Source organism: Rhamphochromis sp. 'chilingali' (assembly GCF_963969265.1).
Source record: "Rhamphochromis sp. 'chilingali' genome assembly, chromosome: 17".
NCBI classification, from domain to species: Eukaryota; Metazoa; Chordata; class Actinopteri; order Cichliformes; family Cichlidae; genus Rhamphochromis; species Rhamphochromis sp. 'chilingali'.
This window is the reverse complement of record NC_137944.1, coordinates 5,445,021-5,469,635: the sequence shown is the minus strand read 5'-3', so window position 1 is coordinate 5,469,635 and position 24,615 is coordinate 5,445,021. Positions and strand designations below refer to the sequence as shown.

Sequence of the window (24,615 nt, the reverse complement as noted above, 5' to 3'; positions counted from 1 at the left end):
GGGCTGTCCACAGCTGCTCACGTCCTGACTACCTGTCCGTCTAAGAACACTAGCTATGTGACGTAGGTAGGTAGTGTCCTTATGAGCATCCTTCCACTGAATTCGGACACAGCACTAGTTAAGTAGAGAGGCTGCTGACGAAGGCTTTCAGCTACAGCTGGTGATGGCTGATGAGCAGCAGGTGTGACTGGCTGCAGCACAGGAACTCTCCTGAACTCGCCTGATGACGCTTGTAAGCCGACCTTCTGGATACAGACACACGTCCAAACACCTCTTTATTTTCAAGAACAATTTTTTGTCCAAAACATTTTCTTTTTAAAATCAAAACTTGATATATTTTACGAATTTCTCTAAATGTATTTACAGTTACAATAAATATGCAAATATTTACAATATATTTTAAAATGAACTGGAAATAGTTTGATCGTTGCACCCCCCGTGCAGGTATGAATTCATAGCGGCAATAGAATGTTGGGCCAAAAACTTTCCCAGTAGAACATTTCCAAATGATCCAATTTGTTCTCTGTCAACAGGCAATTACAAAGTCACAAGGTGACTGCAGTTAGCCCCTGTGAGATGTAGGTAGGTTGCCCTGGATCTGATGCCAGTAGTTATGATTCTTTTTTAATACCAGGGAACCACTTGCCTCATCCAGCTCTAAGAAAAAGCCCTTGATTTCTGCTGCCTGCAAGATAATTTTATTTCTGGCTGACCATGCATTTCACCTCAATGATGCTCAAGTAGGCCACTGTTGGATAAAAACAGTCCTCTCTCCTTGATAACTGCACCAGTAAGTACACAGCAAATTCAAAAGTGTTAAATGTTTTGGTGTTAATAGTCTTCTTGCAAAAGTAGAGTTAATTTTACTCTAAGCAGAGTCACATTCTTTTAATGTAACTCTGAGGTGTAAAATGATAGTAGTTAAAATCGAGTGTTAAAAATGAGTGTTTCTCTGTCAAATCTGGAGGTGTTACAATGGAAACATTAACTCTTGACCTCTTAACTCTGAACTCCTAGAGGGGCTATGACACCAATAGAGTAAATTCACAGACTCCGCCCCCAGCACGGCTCCAATCGAAGTGAAGTGAAGCCCTTTCAGAACATTTTGCTCTACATATTTGAGTTGTTTGCCATGCTTGGTAAATCATTCTTTCAAAGATTGTTTCAATTATTATTATGAGCTTTTACTTCTGTGGCTCTTTGGAGTTGAGACAAAGCTGTGTGAAAGGCATTAGCCATGTTGCTCGGTGATAGCATAACATTCTGTTTTAGCTAGTTGAAAGGTATTGTTTGCGGGCAAATACCACAGCCTTGAAAAAAAGCTTGCATGTGAATTTTCAGTCAAACTTTTGGTCAAATACACCTAAAACAATGTCTAGAATGTGAAATGTTGGTATAATGGTGCTACTTGAAGCCTGAAAACGATCGCTCATAAAAAAAAACAAACAAACGAGCAAACAGCAGTAGCTGACGTCCTGACTGGATTCTATGGTAGCATTTAGATCCCTCCAGAGTTTTGTGCACACGGTTTAGGTAAAAATGAAAAAGGTTGAGGTTTTACATTTAGTTCAGTATTACCTGTTGCCTGTGTCTTTGTCTTTTGGGAAAATACTTTACACAAGTAATGGCTCAAAGAGGATTCCTTTTTTTTTTTACTGTGCTGCAATTGTTTACTGGATTATTTGTGCCATTAATTAGTGTCAACTAATTTTTATTCAATCTCCGCACAGGATATGCTTGTGAAGATGGAATATGGGGGAGAGCAGAAGTGCGTTGAAGTTCCACAAAGGGATGAATGAAGGACATGCATATTGTATTGAAGAAATAAGTGATGAGAATGCTATTATTTGCATTTACCATGTCAGACCTTTTGATAAACAAAATTCTAATGAAAGTGAGAACATGTATACTGTTACATCTTTAAGAAAATGTTTTGAAATTGTGGTGCACAGTTCAGAATAAATGTTTTTCAAAAACCATTGCATCTTTTTAGTAAATGTTTATTTCCAAAAGAAATTTCTAGAAGTTCAGAACAGTAAAATTCCCGCTTTTTAGAATGAATTAGAAGATAACTCTTACGTAGTTAAACTAAAATACTCTTTGAGAGTTAATATATAAACTCTTAACACCAAGTGTTAAATTATCAACTCCAGACAGATTTGGTGTTTAACACTAAATCAGAGTTAACGTACCAACTCTCCAAAAAGAGTTAAATTAACACTGTCTGGTGTGGACCCATATAGACACTTTAATAGTGTTGAAATCAAATCCGACAGTGTTAATTTGGACATGCTGGATTTGCTGTGTAGACACTAGGTGGTAGGTTGAAACAGAAGGGAAACCCTTCTAACAGGAAGAGCAGTGGAGGAGCAGGGGAAGTAGTAAATATAAACTCAGGTTGTCAAAACTATAATTTATTTACAAAGAAAGCACTAAAATACTCTGGCCAGGGAGAACATAAGTTAAAAACATTAAAACAATACACCTAAAATCCAATGGCCTTAGCCACGAAGATAAAGTCCAATAAAAGTCCAAACAGCGCAGAAACCAGCAGCACCATCACCGTCCTGTCTGCCTCTTCGTTCTGGTGCCGACTAAAAAGAAGAGAGGGGCAGCGGCAGTCACCATTCTTTGATTCCACCGGAGATTTGTCTTACCCCGGATGGGCAGAGCTCCTAACTCTGCCCGCCACTTTGCTGTGCTTCACACGCGTAGCCATGGTCTCGCCGTCCCAGGGACATAAGGTGCCAGCCTGCTGCCTCTCAATCCCCTGCCATGGGCCTCTCTCGGTGAGGAGATACCTCCCCTCAGCACCAACACAGACCTCTCTGCTCATCCCCAATCACACTCTCCCGTGCGCAGTCGTCCGCGATCTCCGGTCCCATTCTCCTTTGCCGCACGCCTCTGTTGCCAACCCCGGTTACTACGCCATGTCTCTCCTCCTGTCCCTCGCTCTCTCTGCCTCTTATTGAATAACTGTGGCGAACCCTGATTGGTCCCAGGTGTGTCAAGTTAATGATCAGGAGGGGCGGTGCAATGGGCATCCCCCCCGGAACAAATCACATATCAAACACAAACAAGCATGCAATAACCCCACAAAAATAAAACACTACACGCTAATAAAAGATCGAAAAATAAAACACAGCACTACATGCAAGGAAATAAAAAACACCAAGTTAAACTTGTTCATTCCACCCTGTGACACAGTCAATGTACAACAGCTTGGCCTTTGACTCATGAAGGATCCCCCAGTCACTTGCCTTTGGGGATGAAAATATCTCTTAGCCATAATTTCATAGAAGCACAGACCCCTTTTATACTAACTTACTTTCAATCCTGTCAGGTTGGCCAAGTAGAGTCCTAAACAAGGAAGGAGGACATGAGCTCTGCTTGACTGCACCCAAGAACAAACCAGAGTTGCTGGCTGTGATTCTTTTTAGTGCTGACCTTTTATAAAAACACAAATTAAGAGGCATAGTTCATTAAATTTCTTACTTAGCACCTAACAGAATTAATATCAAGGCACATTCTTACCACAATGCATTCTTTATTTCCCCATCTGTTGCTTCCTCAATCTGTTTCTTCTCTTCCTCAGTGATAGCCAGTGATGCCAGTACACCTTCTGCTTGTGCAAAAGCCAGGTCAGCAGTCCATCAAATATCTTGGCTGGCAGTCTAGATTTAAAGCAAAAGGAAAAATAAATACAATGTGACTCAGCAAAAGTTTTAACGTGACCAAGCAATTTTTTCTACATAGAGTAGACAAAGTACAGTACGAGTATACAAAATACATATAAAAATGTGGGGATAGAGGAGACAGTCTGATGTCTGTAGTTTACAAGAGTTTACATACATGTATAATTTATACCACGTGTTAAAGTAAATTTCAGATGACCCGAGGGCCTTCTGGACCCCATCCCAGTAAAATGCTCAAGTTTTGATAGACATGCCAGTGCTCAGTCTTTTGATTCCAGCTGATCTAAATAAGTTTCAAGTTAAGATACTGTTTCCAGATTAACAGCATTTATTTAGGACTATTCACTTAAAGCACATGTTTTAACATTTTTGCTGTACAGTACCTGTGTGTGTGTGTGTGTGTGTGTGTGTGTGTGTGTGTGTGTGTGTGTGTGTGTGTGTGTGTGTGTGTCAATATAAAACACAAAGCTTTACATAAAGTTAAGAGAATAATTAAAACTAAGACTATCTTGTGTTGTTCATGGTTCACTACCCTTTATACACAGTAAATTTCCCAGTGTTAAATCAGCAGTGTTAAAGTGTATTTACTCTAATAGAGTCATTATAACAACAGCTGGAGCAAAACGCCCCCCAGTGTGGGTGATGATTCCTGGAGTTAAAAGAGGCAGTGTCAACGTTACTCTAGAAAGCTCCTCCCACCACAGACTGGTTTTCAAACCAAGAGGATTTTTCACGACGCCATTTTCTTCACATCAGTTGCAGGGTAAGTTGTTCATATTTACTTATTAAACCAACAATTCGACATTTTAAGCACAGGTAGCACGTTAAAATAAGGTTACATTCCTTTTGTCCATGTTTATTATATATTTCATTTTGTACCAGAAGCAAATGTGACACTGTCTGTATGCTAATGTAAGGTTGTTAATTAGCTAAAAAAGTTGACTGATATCCGTGTTGGACTGTAAGGCTTGTTATCAAAATTTATTTCAGTGTGTAGTGGTGATTGTGTTGTGTTCTAGCATGTTCGAAATTCCATTAAATGAAACCCTCCATGTGTTGGGATCTACATATTAACATTAGCTAGCTAACTAGCATTTTGGCTAACCTCAGTGCGCGGGCAATTCGCTAGTTATCGTTAAATTTTAAATTACCTAACTCAAGCATTAACTAATTAAAATTTTACACTAAATGTTACATCTTTCTTTTTTTCTTTTTTTTGATACCTAGGTACCAGATATAGAGGTCGTTTTCAGTAAGGTTATTGTCTTATTTTAACTTGGCTGTCTTCAGCGATTTTACGGTTACAGGATTACAACCAGTAACTGTCAGCAGGTGTTATAAGCTTGATAAAATATCCAAAATGTCCAGGATTCAGTTTTTAATGCTTTTTTTTAGTAGTTTGAATTTAAGATGACAGCGTTTGTATTTATTGTGAGTTGATGGTATTGACAAAAGTTACCCTGCTGCTTTTTCCATTTTGGTTACCAGACTGTTCAGTATGTTAAACTAAAGATGAACAAAATACTGACTCCCTAGTGCTAAGTTAGGTCAGACAAATGGTAAAAAGTAGTAGTTATTATTTTAGTTTTGTATTAAGGATTATATCTTGACACCTTGTTACACTGACATAAAAGTAACATATAGTGTAAGAAATCACATTGCAAGGCTGTTTAGCCTTGTTTAGCCAAGAGGACATTAGACCACTGTTACAGCACGATCAGCGGGGCCTATCGCGCGGTGCCCCGCGCTTCACTCGGACTTTCTGACCACGTCATGATCCACCTAATCCCCGCGTACAGACAGAGGCTGAAGCTCTCCAAACCTGTCGTGAGGACTAAAAAACTGTGGAGCAACGAGGCTGTGGAGGAGCTTCGCACGTGTTTGGAGACCACAGACTGGGACACATTGAAGGCTGCTTGGACGAGTTTACGGACACTGTCACCTCCTATATCCACTTCTGTGAGGACAGCATTGTGCCATCACGCACCAGGGTGAGTTATAACAATGACAAACCCTGGTTTACTCCTAAACTCAAAAAGCTGTGGCTGGAAAAGAGAAAGGCGTTCAGAAGCGGAGACAGGGACTGCTACAGAGAGGCCAAGTACAGGTTCACTAAAGAAGTGGACATTGCTAAACACCAGCACTCTGAGAAGATGCAGCAGCAGATCTCAGAGAATGACTCGGCCTCTGTGTGGAAAGGTTTTAGGAATATCACCAACTACAAGCCTAAAACCCCCCACTCCACTGATGACTTGCTCTTGGCCAACACCCTTAACGACTTCTACTGCCGTTTTGACGAGCCATCAGGCAGCCTTCACACCTCCAACGGCCCCAACAATAGAGGCACTTTGGACACTAATTCCCCCACCTCTCCCCCCTCCATAGAGCGATCACCACCTTCAAACTGTTCACCTACAACACCCTCCTCCTCACCCCACACAAAAGAGGATTTCACACCACCTCCTCCCACCACAACTCTTCATATTCATGAAGCAGATGTGAGGAAGCAGTTTAAGAACCTGAATGCTCGGAAAGCTCCCGGCCCAGACGGCGTGTCTCCTGCCACCCTCAGACACTGTGCAAACGAGCTGGCCCCAGTGTTTTCTGGCATTTTCAACTCCTCACTGCAGGCATGTCATGTGCCTGCCTGCTTCAAGTCCTCTACCATAATCCCTGTCCCCAAGAAACCTAGGATCACTGGACTAAATGACTACAGACCCGTGGCTCTGACATCTGTGGTCATGAAGTCATTTGAGCGCCTAGTTCTCTCCCATCTCAAGACCCTCACGGCCCCCCTCCTGGACCCCCTGCAGTTTGCATATAGAGCCAACAGGTCTGTAGACGACGCCATCAACATGGCCCTACACTTCATCCTGCAGCATCTGGACTCCCCAGGAACCTACGCCAGGATCCTGTTTGTGGACTTCAGCTCTGCCTTCAACACCATCCTTCCAGACCATCTCCGAGGCAAGCTTTCCCAGATGAATGTGCCTGATCCCATCTGCCGGTGGATCACTGACTTCCTGACGGACAGGAAGCAGCATGTAGCATGAAGAATGTCTCGGACTCCCGGACCATCAGCACCGGCTCCCCTCAGGGCTGTGTTCTTTCTCCTCTGCTCTTCTCCCTGTACACCAACTGCTGCACCTCCACCCACCAGTCTGTCAAGCTAATCAAGTTTGCAGATGACACCACCGTTATTGGGCTCATCTCGGACGGGGATGAGTCTGCCTACAGGAGGGAGGTTGAACGTCTGGTGTCCTGGTGCAGCCACAACAACCTGGTGCTGAATGCCCAGAAGACAGTGGAGATTATTGTGGACTTCAGGAAGCACACAGCTCCACTCCCCCCCATCATCCTGACTGACACCCCCATCACCTCTGTGGACTCATTCCGCTTCCTGGGTATCACCATCACCCAGGACCTGAAGTGGGAGCCCACCATCACCTCCGTCATCAAGAAAGCCCAGCAGAGGATGTACTTCCTGAGGCAGCTGAAGAAATTCAACCTGCCAACACGGACGATGATGCAGTTCTACACTGCAATCATCGAGTCCATCCTCACCTCCTCCATCACCGTGTGGTACGCTGGAGCCACTATCAGGGACAAACAGAGACTGCAGCGTGTTGTGCGCTCTGCTGAGAAGGTGATTGGCTGCAGACTCCCATCTTTGCAGGACCTGTACACCTCCAGGACACTGGGGCGTGCAGCCCGGATCTCAGCTGACCCTTCTCACCCCGGACACAGTCTGTTTGACCTGCTCCCCTCAGGCAGGAGGCTCCGGTCCATTCGCACCAGAACCTCTCGCCATAAGAACAGTTTCTTCCCCTCTGCTGTTGGACACATGAACAATAACCATATGACTGTCCCCGCCACTAACACATGACCCTACGCTGTGTCACTGCATCATTCCATGTTTGGCACTGATCACCACCTGCACTCATGTATATATCTTTCTACGTAGCACTTTTAATTCTTATTCCTACTTTTATTTTTTCATGTCTATTTAAGTGCTATTTATGACAGCATGTTTGCACTGAAGCACCGCAGCAATTTCCTAATGTTGTAAACCTGCTCAACATTTGGCAATAAACCCCTTTCTGATTCTGATTCTGATTTATGGGACTGTTTTAATATTCACATTTTCTGTTTACTGTAGTTCAATGAAGAGCACTGACTATAAGAAATTACGGTCTACAGGAAGCATGCTGCTTAAAGCAAAACTCGGAGGTGTGCAGAAATTCGTTAGAGTATCTGAGCCAAGCCTTAAGGAGTTTTTGATTGCCGGTAAGAAACCAACATTGTATTAAAAAGGTGTACAAGGGGCTTTAAGTTCTTTTTGTTATTTAGTCTCTTCAAACTGCATTTTATGATTAATTGAAAATGATCTGTGTTTTGGAAGCATCTTAGTTATGAATGTATATTTAGTGGGGGGAAAACTGCATAATGTGAGTGTCACTCCTTTTAATCTACCACTTATCAAGCATGTTAGTGGCGCTTAATAATTTAGCCTTTGTTTATCTGACTCATTTTTGAAAGAGTATCTTGAAATGATCTTCATTTTAAGCTACAAAACATTAAATGTCATGTCTTTTTGTTTACACAAACTTGTGTGCTTGTTTCCAGCATTTGCAAAGTTTGGTGCGCCAGCCGTAACAGAAGGAGTGAAAGTTTTTGATAGTTCAGGGACTGAGTTGGATGAGGATGTTTTTGAGGATATAGTAACAGATCCCTCAACCGGGGTACTAACCATCAAATATGAAACAGGTTTGTTTGAGTGATTTGTGTTTCATTGGATGTCTTTTTTTAGTGTCATTATTACATTGTTTAATCAAAGAGTGTATAAAATGAGTCTATGGAGGGACGATGTAAACTGATTTGTTTTTGCTCCTATTTTTAAGGTCTGGAAACATCTGTTGCAGAAGTGTCTCCTGAGCGGTTCCAGTTATCATCGCCACATTCATCAGATTCACAGGATACGGTCATCCTTTCAGACAGCCCTTTGAGGAAACGTCAGAAGCTGGATGCAGAAGCTAAGCAAGTAAGAGTTAAATGATTTCCACATTCTTCTAATAGTGTCTTTTTTGTTTGTAGTTTAAGTGTTCTGAACTGCGGTGGTTATATCAACCTGTAGAATATTTTTATTGTGTTTTCCAGTTGGTGGAATCCATTCTCACAAGCAAACCTGGTGGAGAACGTATAATAAATGAGTACAATCGGACCAAGTCCCTGGTGGATGAAACCAGAAGAAAAATGGTCAACATACTGGTAGCTGACATGACAGAAAAAAATGGGTAATTTATTTCTGGCCCTGTGATTTTTACTATCATTTTCAAATTATTTTAAATCTCTATTAATTCCAGGGAAGCTGACTAGTTCTTTTCCTTTTGATCTTGCAGTACATCACCACCACGGCAGGTAAAAGAAATGTATGCCAGAGGAATTGTAACCTTTTTCCCTTACCTCAGTGACCCGTACTCAAAAAATGGCTATGTAAGTAGCTAACAGCAATAACTGATACAACTAAAATCAAAATTTTAAATCCTGCCAAAATTTATGTCCTCATCAACTGTTCATGGTCACATAACTTACTGATAAATTAATAAACAAAATGTCTGTATGTCTCACTCTCCAAGGAACATTATTATGATGGCGAGAAGGAACATTATTATGATGGCGAGAGTGGCACTGGGTACTTGGCCTGGAGGATTAAAACCATACAGAGATGCACTGCTAAAGAGAGGCGATTAACATCTGGAGGTAACACTTATAATTCAGTGGAATCATATAATACAGTTCCAAATTGTGGTTCTGTATTAATAATGGTTATCAAATGTTATTATTAGTTTTGATAAAGTTGTATTTCATATTGTCTAGCACCAGGAGATGGATCATCGGGTGAAGATCAGTGTGGTGGACCAACTGTCAGACGAGAGTTGCAGTTTGTTACAGAGAACGTGCTAAGTGAGGATGAGTGCAAGGAAGCAATCGCTCTGATGAAACATTCAGCTGATGAAGACACAGTCAAGAAGAAGATGAAGTTGACATTTGTTTATCGACACAACATGGTCCTTGACCCCCTGCTGTCAAGCAACATACTGTCTGTGTTTCCACGTTTCAAAGATATCAAAGGCTTGGTGAATATTTTTCATTACGTTGACAATGTAAACACATTTTATTTTTTGCAGATAGCAGATATAATTCTCTGTTCTCTATCCCTGTTACAGATCGAACAGGATTTTGTACTGATGTTTGGTGAAGATGTATCAGGCAGGTTGCTGGAGAGGTGGCCAACAACATTCAAAAGAAAGATTATCCAACAAGGCAGGAAGCTTCCTTCTACCAGTGACCTGGAAGAACTCTTGCTGGCAGCTGACTCTCCTGAGGATGCCACTGAAGTTAATGCTGACATTGGTGAGCTGTTATTTCTTTAATTAGAACATTCACAGGATATATAATGTTTGTCACAGAACAGCTGTCCTTTTGTATTTTGGGTCTACTCAAACATTTTGTCAATGCAGATGCATTGAAATTTGTTATTGATGAGGATGATTCAACTTTATTAAAAACAAATATTTTTTTCAGGCTGGGACAGTGACCTCGCAGCGATTCTATTGCTATTACATTTGATTCCACCATCTGGTCAGGGTCGGAAGAGACCAGGAAAGGTGTCAGCTTCTCAAGCAGAAAGGCATCTTGTGGTCTTCAAGAAGGTTTGTTTCTTTTCTATTTTTATGGTATGAATTACCAGTTTAAGAAACACTTGATTCTTATTGCCTGTCTGTATTTGTCTTTTCAGACTGGAACAAATATCCAAGAGCACCTTGATGCCATCACTACCAGCACTCAACCCTACCTCCTGCCTGTTGGGGTGAAAAAGCATGACATCCACCAGTTCTTCATTATTCTTGACAAGAATGCCATACCATGCAAGTCTACCTCTTCACTTGGTGCTTTTGATGAACTGTTTAAAGCACATTTTGTGTTTAGCACATCTTACAACACCATGCTTCACAACATGTACACGTTCATCCAAACCACAGTATACAATATAGATGTTGGCAAAATCAAAGAAAGTCCCAGAGTTGCTGAAATAAGGACAAGGTTGCTTCGTTAGGGCTTGAAGGTTAATTCTCCATCATGAAGTGTTTTGTCTGTCAGGCTGAGTTTACTGGTTCAAACATGCTTGTTAGGCATTTACGGTTAGTCCATGGTTACTTACCTGGAAGAAATCTTCGCCTTAAATGTGCCCAGCGTGACTGTGGCTGTGTGTTTGGCACTTTTTCAGGTTTTAGAAAACATTTAAATACCAAACACCTTAACTATTTCGACCAACAGGCTGACACTGATGTTAATTTACAGCCTGATGTGGCAGTTAAAGAAGTTAGCACTACAGGGGAGGTGGTGTCAACTAATGTAGAAGAAACACCCACAACATCTGAAATGTTGAAAAGTTCAAATAAGAGCACTTTGGATATGTGTGCCTCTACTGTTGCACAGCTCAGGGCAGCTGGATTAAGCCAATCTACTGTGAATAGTTTTGTCTCCTCAATGGAGGAAGTGTTTTTTGAGATTCATACTCAGGCTAAAGATGCAGCTTTACAGAGCTTACCTTCACAGGACACTACAAGTAAAAAGAAATTAGAGCAGTCATTCAAAAACTTTGAAAATCCATTTACACTGTTAAATTCAGAAGCTAAACGAAATAGGCACTTTAAACAAAAATGGGCAACTGTTGAACCTGTTGAAATGGTGCTTGGCACAAGATTTGACAGTAGAAGAAACAAGATCACAGGGACTTTTGATCAAGTCATTGTAACCGATAGGTTTGCATATGTTCCTATTTTGGAAACACTGAAAACTATCTTTCAAAACCACCATGTTGTCGAGGAATATGTCCAGAGAAGGTGTGTATGCAGACTTAATCGATGCTGCCTATGTTAAAAGATGTCCCCTATTTTCTGCAGAAAAAGATGCCTTACAAATTCAACTGTTTTATGATGACTTTGAAACTGCAAATCCCCTGGGCTCTAAAAAGGGTGTACATAAATTAGGTGCAATATACTTTACACTAAGGAATTTTCCTCCAATCTTTAATTCGTTGTTGGTCAATATTCATTTGTGTGCTCTTTTTCATGCACAAGACTCAAAGCGTTATGGCTTTAATTCAATCCTTGAGCCACTTGTCAATGATCTGAAAGTTCTTGAGACAGAGGGACTGAAACTTCCCATGTTTAAACACTTGGTTCATGGCACTGTAATCCAGGTCACTGGGGACAATCTTGGCTTGCATAGTCTGTTTGGGTTCGTGGAGTCATTTGCAGCTCGATATTGTTGTCGTTTTTGTCTGCTTGAGAAGGATTGTTTTCAAAGTGTGTTCTGTGAAGATGATTCTGGTGTTGCACTAAGAACTCTTGATATGCATAAGCAGCACTGTGAAAGTGTACAAAGAGATCCTACGCTACCTCATGTATGTGGTGTGAAACGCACTTGTCTCTTGAATTCACTTAAATATTTCAACACAGCCAACAATTTTTCTGTAGATATCATGCATGACATTTTGGAGGGAGTTGCTCAGTTAGAGGTGAAACTTGTGCTGCAGTACATTCAGGAGAACTTCCTAAGTGCTGAACAACTTGCTGGTAGAATACATGCCTTTGACTATGGCTTCAATCAGCAGCGAAATCGCCCACCAAGGGTAAAGTTGTTTGATGGCAGTAATGATTTAGGACTAAATGCAATTCAATCTTGGTGTTTATTGCGTAATGTACCTTTGATGTTTGGCGATTTGGTACAGGTGGGTGATAGCTACTGGCATCTTCTACTTCTGCTTCTACAAATTGTCAATATTGTTTTTTCACCACTGCTGTCAGAAGGTATGACCATCTACCTCAAACATTTAATTATTGATCATCATCAGCTCTTTAAGCAGTTATTTCCTACACTCAGTCTCCTACCAAAGCATCACTTCATGATACATTACCCTCGCAGTATACGAAATATTGGCCCAATTCTGCACATGTGGTGCATGCGTTACGAAGCCAAACATAACTTCTTTAAGAAGCAATTAAAAAGCTTTAAAAACATTACAATGACATTGGCCAAGAAACACCAAAGTTGTATGGCCATGTATTGGGAGTCTTTTAGCCTCGAAAGATTAGCTTTAGGACCAGGAAAGATGGTGACACTTGGAGAGCTGAAAGAAGGTCCAGAAATTGCTTTAAAATTTGGAGCTGCGTTGTCTACCAGTATTTTTTCAGCTAAGTGGATAAAACATCATGGTACAGAGTACCGCACTGACTTTATCATCTGTACAGAGGTAGTGTCTGAGATTCCAGTGTTTTATAAGATCAAAAGTATTGTTGTGAAAGATGACATTGTATTGCTCTGTGGAAAACTGATGGAAACCCTGTGTTTTGATGACCATTATCATGCATTTAAGGTCAGAATGCACCCCAATATGGTGCTGAAGGTGTTGAACATAAAAGAGCTGTGTTACTTCAAACCATTTGATCTTCAAATGAAGTATGGCACTTCTGATTCCTCCCTGTATGTGGTTCCATATTGTCATTTTATGCCGAACTAAATTCATTGTTTTAAAGTGTTTTATGACTGTTTTGTGTATGTAGTGTTTTATGTACACTACATGAGATGTTTTAATATTTTGAGCCTGACATCAAAATAAAGCCGTTAAACGTATTATCTAGTTGTGGTTTTTGCTTACTTGTTTTATATTTTAAAGCATTATTAGAAACCAGGTTTTCATGCTGGAAGAGGAAGAGTTTTAGTAACACTACTTGATGTAAAATTAATTTAAAATTTTACTCTATGAGAGCTAATTTTTCACAAGAAAAAGTGTATGAATAACATAGTATAGAGTAACATCAACTCTCATCAGAGTTATTTGAACCCCCAGTGTTAACTTGAAATAACTCAATTCAGTGTTAAAAATCAGTGGAATTTTACTCAAATAGAGTTAATTTATCACTATAATAGAGTAAATAATATGACACTACTAGTAGTGTTAGGTTCACTCAGTGTTAAATTTTTACTCTATTTAGAGTTAATTTTACTCTAAAATTGTAACACTATACAAAGAGTTGATTTAACACCAATTCCGAATAGGACCAAATAGACTCGGGACCAGTGTTAAATTTAACTCTTTAAGTGTTATTTTAACACTCCGAATTTTACTGTGTAATACTACCTTGGAGAACAGATACTCTGACCACTTTATTAGAGTTGGCTAAAATCCTTTTTTACATGTGAAAATGTAAGTTAGGCTGATTTTTACTACATTACAAAAAATGTTCCTAATTATTCTTTTTGAATCACACTTACAGTGTTTATTAAGTGTTGTTTTACTAGAAATCGCTTAAGTTCAAGGATGATCAAACATAATGTGATTTACTTGCATTCAGTTTGTATGAAAGAAAATTAAAAATAGAACGTTTATACAAATACTACTATTCACTCACAATGAGGAGGTTGCTCTGACTTATCTTTAGTAAGCTATGCCTAGCTCTTCTAAGGCAACGGGTTTGCATAATGTTTTTAAGTTCTGGGAACTAATTAGATCGTACTTTGAAGTTACTTTCTTTTTTCTTTTTTTAATTTTCACGTCTTTACATGCTATTCTGATAATAAATAAGTGACACTGGCTTTGCGTAGTTACCTTAGAGAAGAAGGGGAGAAAGTGTTTAAAAGAAAGAAGATTTCTACTGAAGGTTTCAGGTGTGCAGAGTCAGAGCAAAGACATAAACAACACAAGAACAAGAGAAGCAAGCTGACACATTCTTAAGTCTAGGTAAGCCTAAAGTATGGTCTCAAAATTTTACTGTTGTCGCCTTTTTCTCTCAACATCTTCTTCTTCCACTTCTGTGGTTCAGAGGCTGGAGTTCAATTGCATTTAAATTCTTTGGTAAAGTTTCAAAGCATGAGTATAATACTGAAGTTATTTTCAATGTCATACACATGCAAAAAAAGCTCAAACACCTTGGATACTGTATATAATTCAAATACAGACTTAAACTATCCCTTAGACTTTTTAGTAGTTTTTATTTTTAGGAAAAATCAAGTACATTTATTGTGGTTGGAGAAAGTGACAAAAAAGTTTCTGTTTCTCAGGACGATGAAGACACTACTGCTGGCACTCGCTTTTTCAGGTCAGTCTGCAAAATGTTTTTGAGTATGTGACAGTAACTCCATATTTAGAATCAGTGCAATGAAAATAAGCTATTTGGTTTCTGTAGGATTACCATATTGCAGCATTTGTCATAAGTAACATTTCATTCTCCTTCAGGTCTGACTGTCATATCTACAGAGCTCTATAAAGAGTACCACTATGTGGTACCTCTGGATGTCTGGGCCTTGGATCTCCTCCATACCTGCTTCATGCCCTGGGGGACAGGACTACGGCTCCCCACACTCCCTAGCAGATCGTTACATGGAGAAACCTTTGGAATACAAGCATGCTGATCCACACAGGTGTGCACACAGGTGTTCACAGACGCGGACTACACCTTTCTTGGCTGCTGCCTCAAAGCACATTGTGCGCGGTCTATCTTGCATGCTGGACAATAGCGTTTAATATTTAGTATCTACTGTTATCTACTGCTAGCTAGTTTATTGTGATGGTGCTGTATTTATTCCCTTTCTCACCGTCTCTTCTCCCCTCTGTTTTTCTTTCTCTCCCTCTCTTTCTTTCATTCTTTCTCCCTGTCCTATCCCCCAGTCATGTCTGTCCCGAAAATAAAATAAATACATAATTATAATAAAGGTCAATCTAATTGCAGTGCAAGTCTACAGAGAAGCTAAGCAAATAGACTGGAAACAAATGCTACTATTCTTGATGCTAAAAAATTAAAATGTATTCCTATCAGAAACTTTACCGATTTCTTCTCTTGGACACTAAATCAGAGGTTCCCTGATATAACACATCATTAAACACTAAACTGTTGAGAAGGTTACTTAAAAAATTATTCCACTACAGATTACAGAATACATGCCCCAAAATGTAGTTTGTAATGTCTTCCATTAAGTTATTCAATGAGAGTAACATATTCTGAATACTTTGGATTACTTAATATATTGTCATGCATTTAACAACTACATGAATGTACTATTGCTGTGTGATTTATTACTATTACTGAAAGCTACTCGCCACCGAGTAGCTGGCGTTAGCTGAGGTTAGTTTATAGACTGTTTTCCGAACAGCATGTGATTATTTGCAGCTGTTAATGCTATCCATCAAGTCTAACAGTCTGCAGTCTATGAACTAAACTCAGCTAACACCAGCTAACAATGTTAGCTCGGTGACAAGTAGCCTTCAGTAACTGTAATAAATCACGCAGCAACAGTACATCGAAGATACCGAAGTGATACATAAACCAGGCTGCCACCAGAACTAAAACAAGGTAGTTAGCAGTAGGCTACCATTAGTTTTAAAAAAGAACTTAATTCCAGATGTTTCTTTAGGTTGCAGATGGAGTCTTTTTTCAAATAGTGGCTTGCTTGCTGGCAAACAGAGTTTGGATTGCACAGTCATATTTCGCCCAACCCTTTCTTCTTTAAATATGAAGTTGCGTCATAATTTCCAAGTAAGAAATGCATTCCTGCCATGCACTGCTGGCTCTGTTGTGCAGGCTTTGGGTCCATTTTTTTAACTGACACCACCACCATTAACAGGACGCTTACATTAAAGCCTCTTATTGTGTGTTTTGTTTGGGTTTGCAGCAATGTAGGGAATTACCAAAATTAGAGAGGGGATAGCCTAACATATAAAACGGGAAAAGACTGCCATGTAATCCATTTATTAATCACCTATTTAAGCAGTAACTGTAACGGAATACAGTTACTCATATTTTGTATTTTAAATGCGTAACGCTGGTACATGTATTCCATTACTCCCCAACACTGCGCAACACATCAAGCAACATGTAATGCTGGGGCCTTGCTGGCCATCACTCTAACTAGCAAGCAAAGATTTAAACAGCAACAAATTCATTTGTATTCTCTTCTATACATCACAGCATTGTTAATTGTTATATATATATATATATACAACTAGTAGCTCAGTGTTCCAACATTCGAAAGAAGGGACTGCTTTCACAGCTAGAGATTGACGAGGTACAACACAAATGCTATGGCAAGGAGGAGTCAGGACGCCAGGTCAGGGGGGAGATATCATCACCCCCACCCGAGATTGGGTACATAGCCCCAAGTGCGATAGGAGAAGGATCGTTGAGTGCGAGAGGAACTGACCTGAAAAATAGGATCATGGCCAAGCTTGAAACCTGGATCCCCCGTAGCCGGTTACCAAGATTACGTGAAGTACCCTCAGAAGGTCTGCTAGATGATGTTAATGCAACACTACGGAAAATACCTACAACCACGATTACCGACACTAACAAGCTGATCTACAATACGGCAGCAGTGATCAGTGAGATGCTTGGCTACAAGTTGAACAGCCACAAGGGGCAGTACCCTTCATGGAGAATGAGGCTAGAGGGCAAGATCAAAGTAGCACGGAGGGAGGTTAGCCAACTAACTGAGTTGTAGAAAGGTGCGACAAAGAAGGTGCATAAGAAATACAGCAAGCTGTCCATACCTGAGGCCTTGGAAACTGCCAAGCAAAGACTCACAGCCTTGGCCAGCCGCTTGAGGAGGTACACCAGAGAGACAGAAGGCAGGAGAATAAACCAGCTGTTCTCCACAGAACCAGCAAAGGTGTACTCTCAGTGGCAAGGGAACAATAATAATAAGAGAACAGCACCACCAAGGCTGGAGACGGAGCAATACTGGAAGAGCATATAGGAGAAGGACGCAACCCATAACGGCAATGCTCAGTGGCTAGTGGATCTGAGGGCAGACCATAGCGACCTCCCTGAACAGGGTCCAGTAACCATCACAGTGGCAGATATCCAAGAAAGGGTCTCCAGTATGAAGAGTTGGACAGCACCAGGGCCCGACATGGTTCACGCCTACTGGCTAAAGAAGCTGACTGCACTCCACGAGCGTCTGGCAGCACAAATGAACCAGGTGCTAGTTAATGAGAGACACCCGGAATGGCTAACCGAAGGTCGGACAGTCCTGATCCCCAAGGACCCCAAGAAGGGACCAGTCCCCTCCAACTACCGACCAATAACCTGCCTCAGTACTACATGGAAGCTCCTGTCAGGCATCATATTGGCTAAGATGAACAGGCACATGGGTCAATACATGAGCGGGACACAGAAAGGAATTGGCAAGAATACCAGAGGCGCAAAACACCAGCTACTGGTAGACAGAACAGTCAGCCGAGACTGCAAGACCAGACTGACCAACCTGTGCACTGCCTGGATTGATTACAAGAAGGCCTATGACTCAATGCCCCACAGCTGGATACTGGAATGCCTAGAATTGTACAAGATCAATGGGACCCTAAGAGCCTTCATCAGGAACTCAATGGGGATGTGGCGCACAACACTAGAGGCCAACTCCAAGCCCATAGCAGAAGTCACCATCAAGTGCGGGATCTACCAAGGAGATGCTCTGTCCCCACTGCTGTTCTGCATAGGCCTGAACCCCCTCAGTGAGATCATTAACAAGACTGGCTACGGATACCGACTACGGAACGGAGCAGTTGTCAGCCACCTCCTGTACATGGATGACATCAAGCTGTATGCCAAGAGTGAACGAGACATCGATTCACTGATCCACACTGCCAGGCTATACAGCAATGACATTGGAATGTCATTCGGACTGGAGAGGTGTAGTCGGATGGTAACAAAGAGAGGGAAGGTAGTCAGAACTGAGGGGATTGAACTACCAGAAGGCAACATCGCAGACATAGAGGACAGTTACAAGTACCTGGGGATCCCGCAGGTGAATGGGAACCATGAAGAGGCCGCTAGAAAAGCTGCAACCACCAAGTACCTGCAGAGGGTCAGGCAAGTCCTGAGGAGTCAGCTGAACGGTAAGAACAAGATCCGGGCCATCAACACGTACGCCCTGCCCGTGATCAGGTACCCTGCTGGGGTAATAGGCTGGCCAAAGGAGGAGATAGAAGCCACTGACATAAAGACAAGAAAGCTCCTTACCATGCATGGAGGGTTTCACCCCAAGTCCAGCACCCTGAGGCTGTACGCTAAGCGGAAGGAAGGGGGCCGGGGACTGGTGAGTGTCAGCACCACAGTCCAGGATGAGACAACGAACATCCAAGAATACATTGGGAAGATGGCCCCAACTGACCGAGTGCTCAGTGAATACCTCAGGCAGCAGAAACCCAAGAAAGAGGAGGGAGACGAGGAACCATCATGGAAGGACAGGCCCCTGCACGGTATGTACCACCGGCAGATAGAGGAGGTGGCTGATATCCAGAAATCCTACCAGTGGCTGGACAAAGCTGGACTGAAAGACAGCACAGAGGCACTAATCATGGCAGCACAAGAACAAGCTCTGAGCACAAGATCCATAGAGGCTGGGGTCTATCACACCAGGCAAGACCCCAGGTGCAGGCTGTGTAAAGATGCCCCAGAGACAATCCAGCACATAACAGCAGGGTGCAAGATGCTAGCAGGCAAGGCATACATGGAACGCCATAACCAAGTGGCCGGCATAGTGTACAGGAACATCTGTGCCGAGTATAACCTGGAAGTCCCAAGGTCAAAATGGGAGATGCCCCCAAGGGTGGTGGAGAATGACTGAGCTAAGATCCTGTGGGACTTCCAGATACAGACGGACAAAATGGTGGTGGCTAACCAACCGGACATAGTGGTGGTAGACAAACAGAAGAAGACGGCCGTAGTGATCGATGTAGCGGTTCCAAATGACAGCAATATCAGGAAGAAGGAACACGAGAAGCTGGAGAAATACCAAGGGCTCAGAGAAGAGCTCGAGAGGATGTGGAGGGTGAAGGTAACGGTGGTCCCCGTGGTAATCGGAGCACTAGGTGCGGTGACTCCCAAGCTATGCGAGTGGCTCCAGCAGATCCCGGGAATAACATCGGAGATCTCTGTCCAGAAGAGCGCAGTCCTGGGAACAGCTAAGATACTGCGCAGGACCCTCAAGCTCCCAGGCCTCTGGTAGAGGACCCGAGCTTGAAGGATAAACCACCCGCAGGGGCGTGCTGGGTGTTTTTTTTTATATATATAGTAAAATGAGTTTTCTCTAGCGTTCTTTTTTTTTTTTTTTTACCAGTGGCCAGAATAGCTGAATCAGTCTATTTCTATGCTTTTGTTTTTCAAGCTAAGTTATAAATGAAGCTGTGTAGCTTTATCCATAAATCTGCAAAAGCCAAATAATAAGTCTTCTGATGTAATTGTAAATAAAAATGTTATTTCAATTATTTTTCTTACTTTTCAGACTGAGCTTGTGAAGAGAGGACATCGTGGTCATCTGAGTTAACGTCTCACAACTGAAATGAAAATGACTGACCTGCTACTGAAACCATTTTCACCTTTAGAAACAAATTTTACGTATTTACATTAAACGTGCATTTTGTTTTAATGTATTTGTACTGTATACACTAACATCCAACAGTAGTTTGTGTTAGTGTTCACATGTTAATTTGCTTACTAGAATTCATATCATTTCTTTAACATTTTACCTTCATGTTTGCAGTTTAAAAAAAATTAAATCCTTTTCCTTGCATCTTCATGGAGTTTTAATGTACTTTGAAATATATAGACATATTTATTTAATATTTAAGTGTTTTCTTGATTAGTTCTTTTGTGATTTTTGTCCACAGGTCCTCTGTGACGCTTGATGTTTATCAATCTTTCTCTGTTTCAAAATGCAATCTTTTTATGATCAAGAAATAATCTGTTTATATTGATAATACATTTCTTAAAGTGTATCTGTCTGCTATAGCTCACCTGGTTCAGTGGGGAAATCAGATGCTGATAACTGTAGAGGTCTGGGTTTGAGTCTGCTTCAGACCATTTCTCGTTTCTCACTACTCCATCATCTCTCCTCTGTACCATGCTATCTAATAAAGGCTGAAAATAAATCTTGAAGCAAATACATATTTTGTGTGTGGTACTTTATTAAAGGTAAAATAGAAAATAAAGTTGAATTATCTTTATTAATAGTGGTTACCACCGTCGCAGCCACAACTACAGTACGGACTCCACTCCAACGCTCCCTTGCCTGCTCCTCTGACTCACTTCTGGGATCTCTCGGATCAGATCATTCTCCACACTCAATCGGACTCCTGAAACCCTGCCTCCCCCTCTCACACACGAATCAGTTACCTTGAGTTCCCTTGGCTCCGCTCTGATTGTCCTCTCCCTGTGTTACAGTGCCTCTGACCTTCAGCTCACTCGTCCACGTGCCCCACTCTAGCTCTGGACCTCCCTTGTCATGCTTCCGTCCCTGTCCATGTAACTCATGCAGCTTTAAGCTGTATCCAAATTCCTTGGACACATCCTTCAGAAGCCGCATTTGAAGGCCGATTACATCACAGCCAGGCGACGAAGGCAGTCCCAATAAGAAGCCTGCTTCATGACCAATGCGTCCTTCATTTGAAGGATGGGTCGGGTGTATCCTTCGTGGCCCAACCTATCCCAGAATTCATAGCTTGGTTCAGCCAATTCCCGTTTCCAAGAATGGCGGCAGCTACTTAGATTTAATATTACTCTTTCTAGGTCACAAAATAAACTTTAAAGATATTTTCAGGCGAGAATGTATCTGTGTAAACTTCAAATTGATAGCAGACGGCTGAGTTTATTAAACTCCACCGACAGCTGGTGACACAAATCTGAAGGCTAGATTGTCCCATTTCACAGCCTCACACTTCCGGCCTTCTCAGTCTTCGAAGGACCCGGCCCACGTAGACCACGAAGGCCGGGTCCTTGAAGACAGCGGCCTAGGAATTGGGACACAGCTTTAGTCAGTGTTTGCCTCTCATCCTCACAGTTAGCGTTTCCATGACTTTGACCATTTGCTCATGTTTGTGTTTATAGCGTTTTGATTCTTAGCCCTAGTATTACTCACAGGTCATGTTCACTGGAACTTGCTACTGTCATTGTTTTGCCCACGCTCCTGTATAAAGCCGTCGCCTGTTCACTAGTGTGACCATTTGCTCACTGTTTGTATTGATTCACACCCTGTATATATCACTGTTTATATCTTGCCCGATCACTGTACATAAAACTCAAGTTGCACATATCCTGAGCCTCCTTCTTGAATCTGCGTTTTGGTCCATTCTGTGGTCTAGCGTTTTTGCCGTGACATTATGAGCTACACTCAAGACAACTACATACAGAAAGATAGTCCCCAGAGTTTTGCAACAGGACCTTCACCTTTACCTTACATACACTTTCCTTAATACCAACCACTCATGATGTACACATAATGTATCATGTTGCTAAACAGAAGTTGTCCTTTGATCTCCTCTGTCTTCATTTAGAGTATGTCGGTAGATTGCTACCGGGAACATAGAGATGACAAATCTCTAGAAGTGTTGTGCTACAGTCATGTCTGCTTTTCACACTTTTACTGGAATGCTAGTTTTTCTTGATTGCATGAGCATCATGCGACAAGTCAAAAAACATAGTGGCCATGGTCTGGTTCCAAACATGAGCCGACTTCAGTTCAAACAAACGCCCCAAACAGTTTTTTAAACAATATTTTTAATCAGCTTTTATCTTATAGGCGTGCACAGGGACCTGCTGGAACATCTCAATCAAAAAAGAAATCACATTTCAAAGCTACTCGGAATTCCGTTAAACAACGTTAAACATTTAACAAGCAACCTAGCCAACTCCACCGCTGACCCATTTAGCTGCCAAGTGACCTTTTCAAATTCCCAGAGCATCATTAGTTGTCTGACAGCAAAACCAATCACAGCAGAAGTGAGCTGATCCAGTTTAAACAAGATTTATTGCCACAATCTTTGGCTCTAATTTTCCCACACGTTTCTGCTGCCTGTGTGGCTACAAAACTCAGGTTGTTTCAGTCAGATGACCATTTTTGTATTACAGAGCTCCAGATCAGCATGAATTTTCGTTTTTATTTTTGCAGAGAGATTTCTGCTGTTGCAGCAGTCAGAGATCACCTGCCAGTCAAACCATTTAGAAAGCTGAGATGTCTCTCCAATTGGGTTTTCTCTTAATCAGCCTTCTCTAAGTAGCTTTACACATGCTAAGTACCCAGATCTGCTAAGGATTACACACATAAAACACAGAACTACTTTTGTCAGGAAATATAGAGTTTATGTTATATACAATATATATATGAAAAACTCCAGATTAATAGCACGTTACCGTTTGTGAGATGACTATAAATTGGGAAGTGATTTAGCAACAGACACCAACACACCCTCCTCCAACCTCCCTGAACACACCAGGAAGCCAAAACCGCCCACTACATCCCGGTGATATGTCACCAGTCTCCATGGTGACCCTAGAGCCATCTGGAGCACAATATGAAGCATCACACAAACACACAGCAAAAATCACCCATTGTCAGAAATGATTCCTGGTAATAATAATTTCTTCTTTTAAAACTCTGGAGGATGAGATCTAGCTTATTGTTCTCATTATTAGCCTCTTATCTGTGTGTGTCTGTGTTATGATGATACACAAATGAGTTTGCATAATTTCGAGTGTCAGTAGTCGCAGACTATTCCAAATGGCAGTCGCTCCACCTGCTGCCATACCTTCAGGCACACAACACATACACACAGGCAGACAAACTGAGAAAAATAAAAGAGTGGAGGTGGGATAGTAATTCAACCGTGCTATCGGCTGGTGCGAGACCATCTCTGGCAACACCCTAAATGAGTTCTCGTGTCTCCCATGGCAAGATGGAGCACTGCTGATAAAGCAGAGCCGCGGGCCTCGGTTTCCTAGTTTACACTGCTACTAAATCACAGTTTGTCTCCCGCTCTTCGTCTGCTATAGGTGCTAACTGTGTAGGTTTGTGTGTGTGTGTGTGTGTTTGTTTGATGCTTTCCAAGTGATTGGTGAGACGAACAAAATAACCAGTAAAGTGACTGGAAAGTGGAAACAAAGAAAACGATACAATAAAACCTGAGCATGTGTGTGTGAAAGAGAGAGTAGCCAGAACATTTCACACAGCCATCATTCCTCAAAGCTCTTATCATCTACGTTGGCATAAAAACATCAAGATTCCAAGAATCAAAAGAAATCTCTGTGCGCAAGGGATGAGGCCAAAAACCAGCATTGAATGCCCAGAATCGTCAGGCTGGCTCTGCGTTAAATTGCATTAGACATGAGTGTCATGGAAATCGTGAAAGAATGGCCAAGATTCAGCCTTACAGTACACGGATGAAGCTTTTTAAACAAGGTTGTTGATTTTTTTAAAAAGGAACAACAACAACTAATAAACAAGGTGGGATAGCTAAACATTTTTTAGGTGCTGTTTAACTAGCTAGCTACTACCGCAGGATGGGACCACCACTCCTGACCAGTGTTGGTGAAGTTACTTGAAAAAGTAATCAGTAACTAATTACTGACTACTCTTAAAAAAGTAATCCCATTACTTTACTGATTGTTTTCAAAAATACTGAGTTACTTTTAAAAACATGACATACAACCTTAACAGGTAATAAAGTAATAGATCTTTCAGCCCAATTCTACTTTTTCTGCAGGGGTGTCGAACTCCAGGCCCCGAGTGCCTGCAGATTTTAGATCTCACCCTGGGTCAACACACCTGAATCACATGATTAGTTCATTACCAGGCCTCTGGAGAACTTCAAGACATGTCGAGGAGGTCATTTAGCCATTTAAATCAGCTGTGTTGAATCAAGAACACATCTAAAACCTGCAGGACAGCGGCCCTCAAGGCCTGGAGTTCGGCACTTGCAAATCCATCATATAAAATGTAATCAAATTAAAAAGTCTCTTTTTAAATCTTGTTTTATTAGTTTGAATCTTTTAACAAACAAATTAACAAATTAAACATTCTCTGACTG

General features: G+C 41.5%; 1 protein-coding gene and 1 long non-coding RNA gene across 2 annotated transcripts; both read left to right on the top strand.

Moving 5' to 3' along the window:
- The first annotated feature begins 781 nt into the window (after positions 1 to 781).
- LOC308384623 lies at positions 782 to 1,979 on the top strand. The gene is made up of 2 exons (XR_013969364.1): positions 782 to 1,139; positions 1,731 to 1,979. It is a non-coding gene; the product is annotated as an uncharacterized lncRNA (long non-coding RNA).
- Positions 1,980 to 7,864: 5,885 nt separating this feature from the next.
- Positions 7,865 to 10,129, top strand: LOC308385150 (uncharacterized protein; the record flags this gene model as incomplete). Its single annotated transcript, XM_080863933.1, has 8 exons — positions 7,865 to 7,982; positions 8,322 to 8,462; positions 8,597 to 8,736; positions 8,853 to 8,989; positions 9,095 to 9,188; positions 9,332 to 9,455; positions 9,573 to 9,832; positions 9,923 to 10,129. The coding sequence occupies exons 1-8, from the start codon at positions 7,901 to 7,903 to the stop codon at positions 10,127 to 10,129; spliced, it is 1,185 nt and encodes a 394-aa protein (XP_080720059.1). The 5' UTR covers positions 7,865 to 7,900.
- Between the last annotated feature and the right edge of the window lie 14,486 nt (positions 10,130 to 24,615).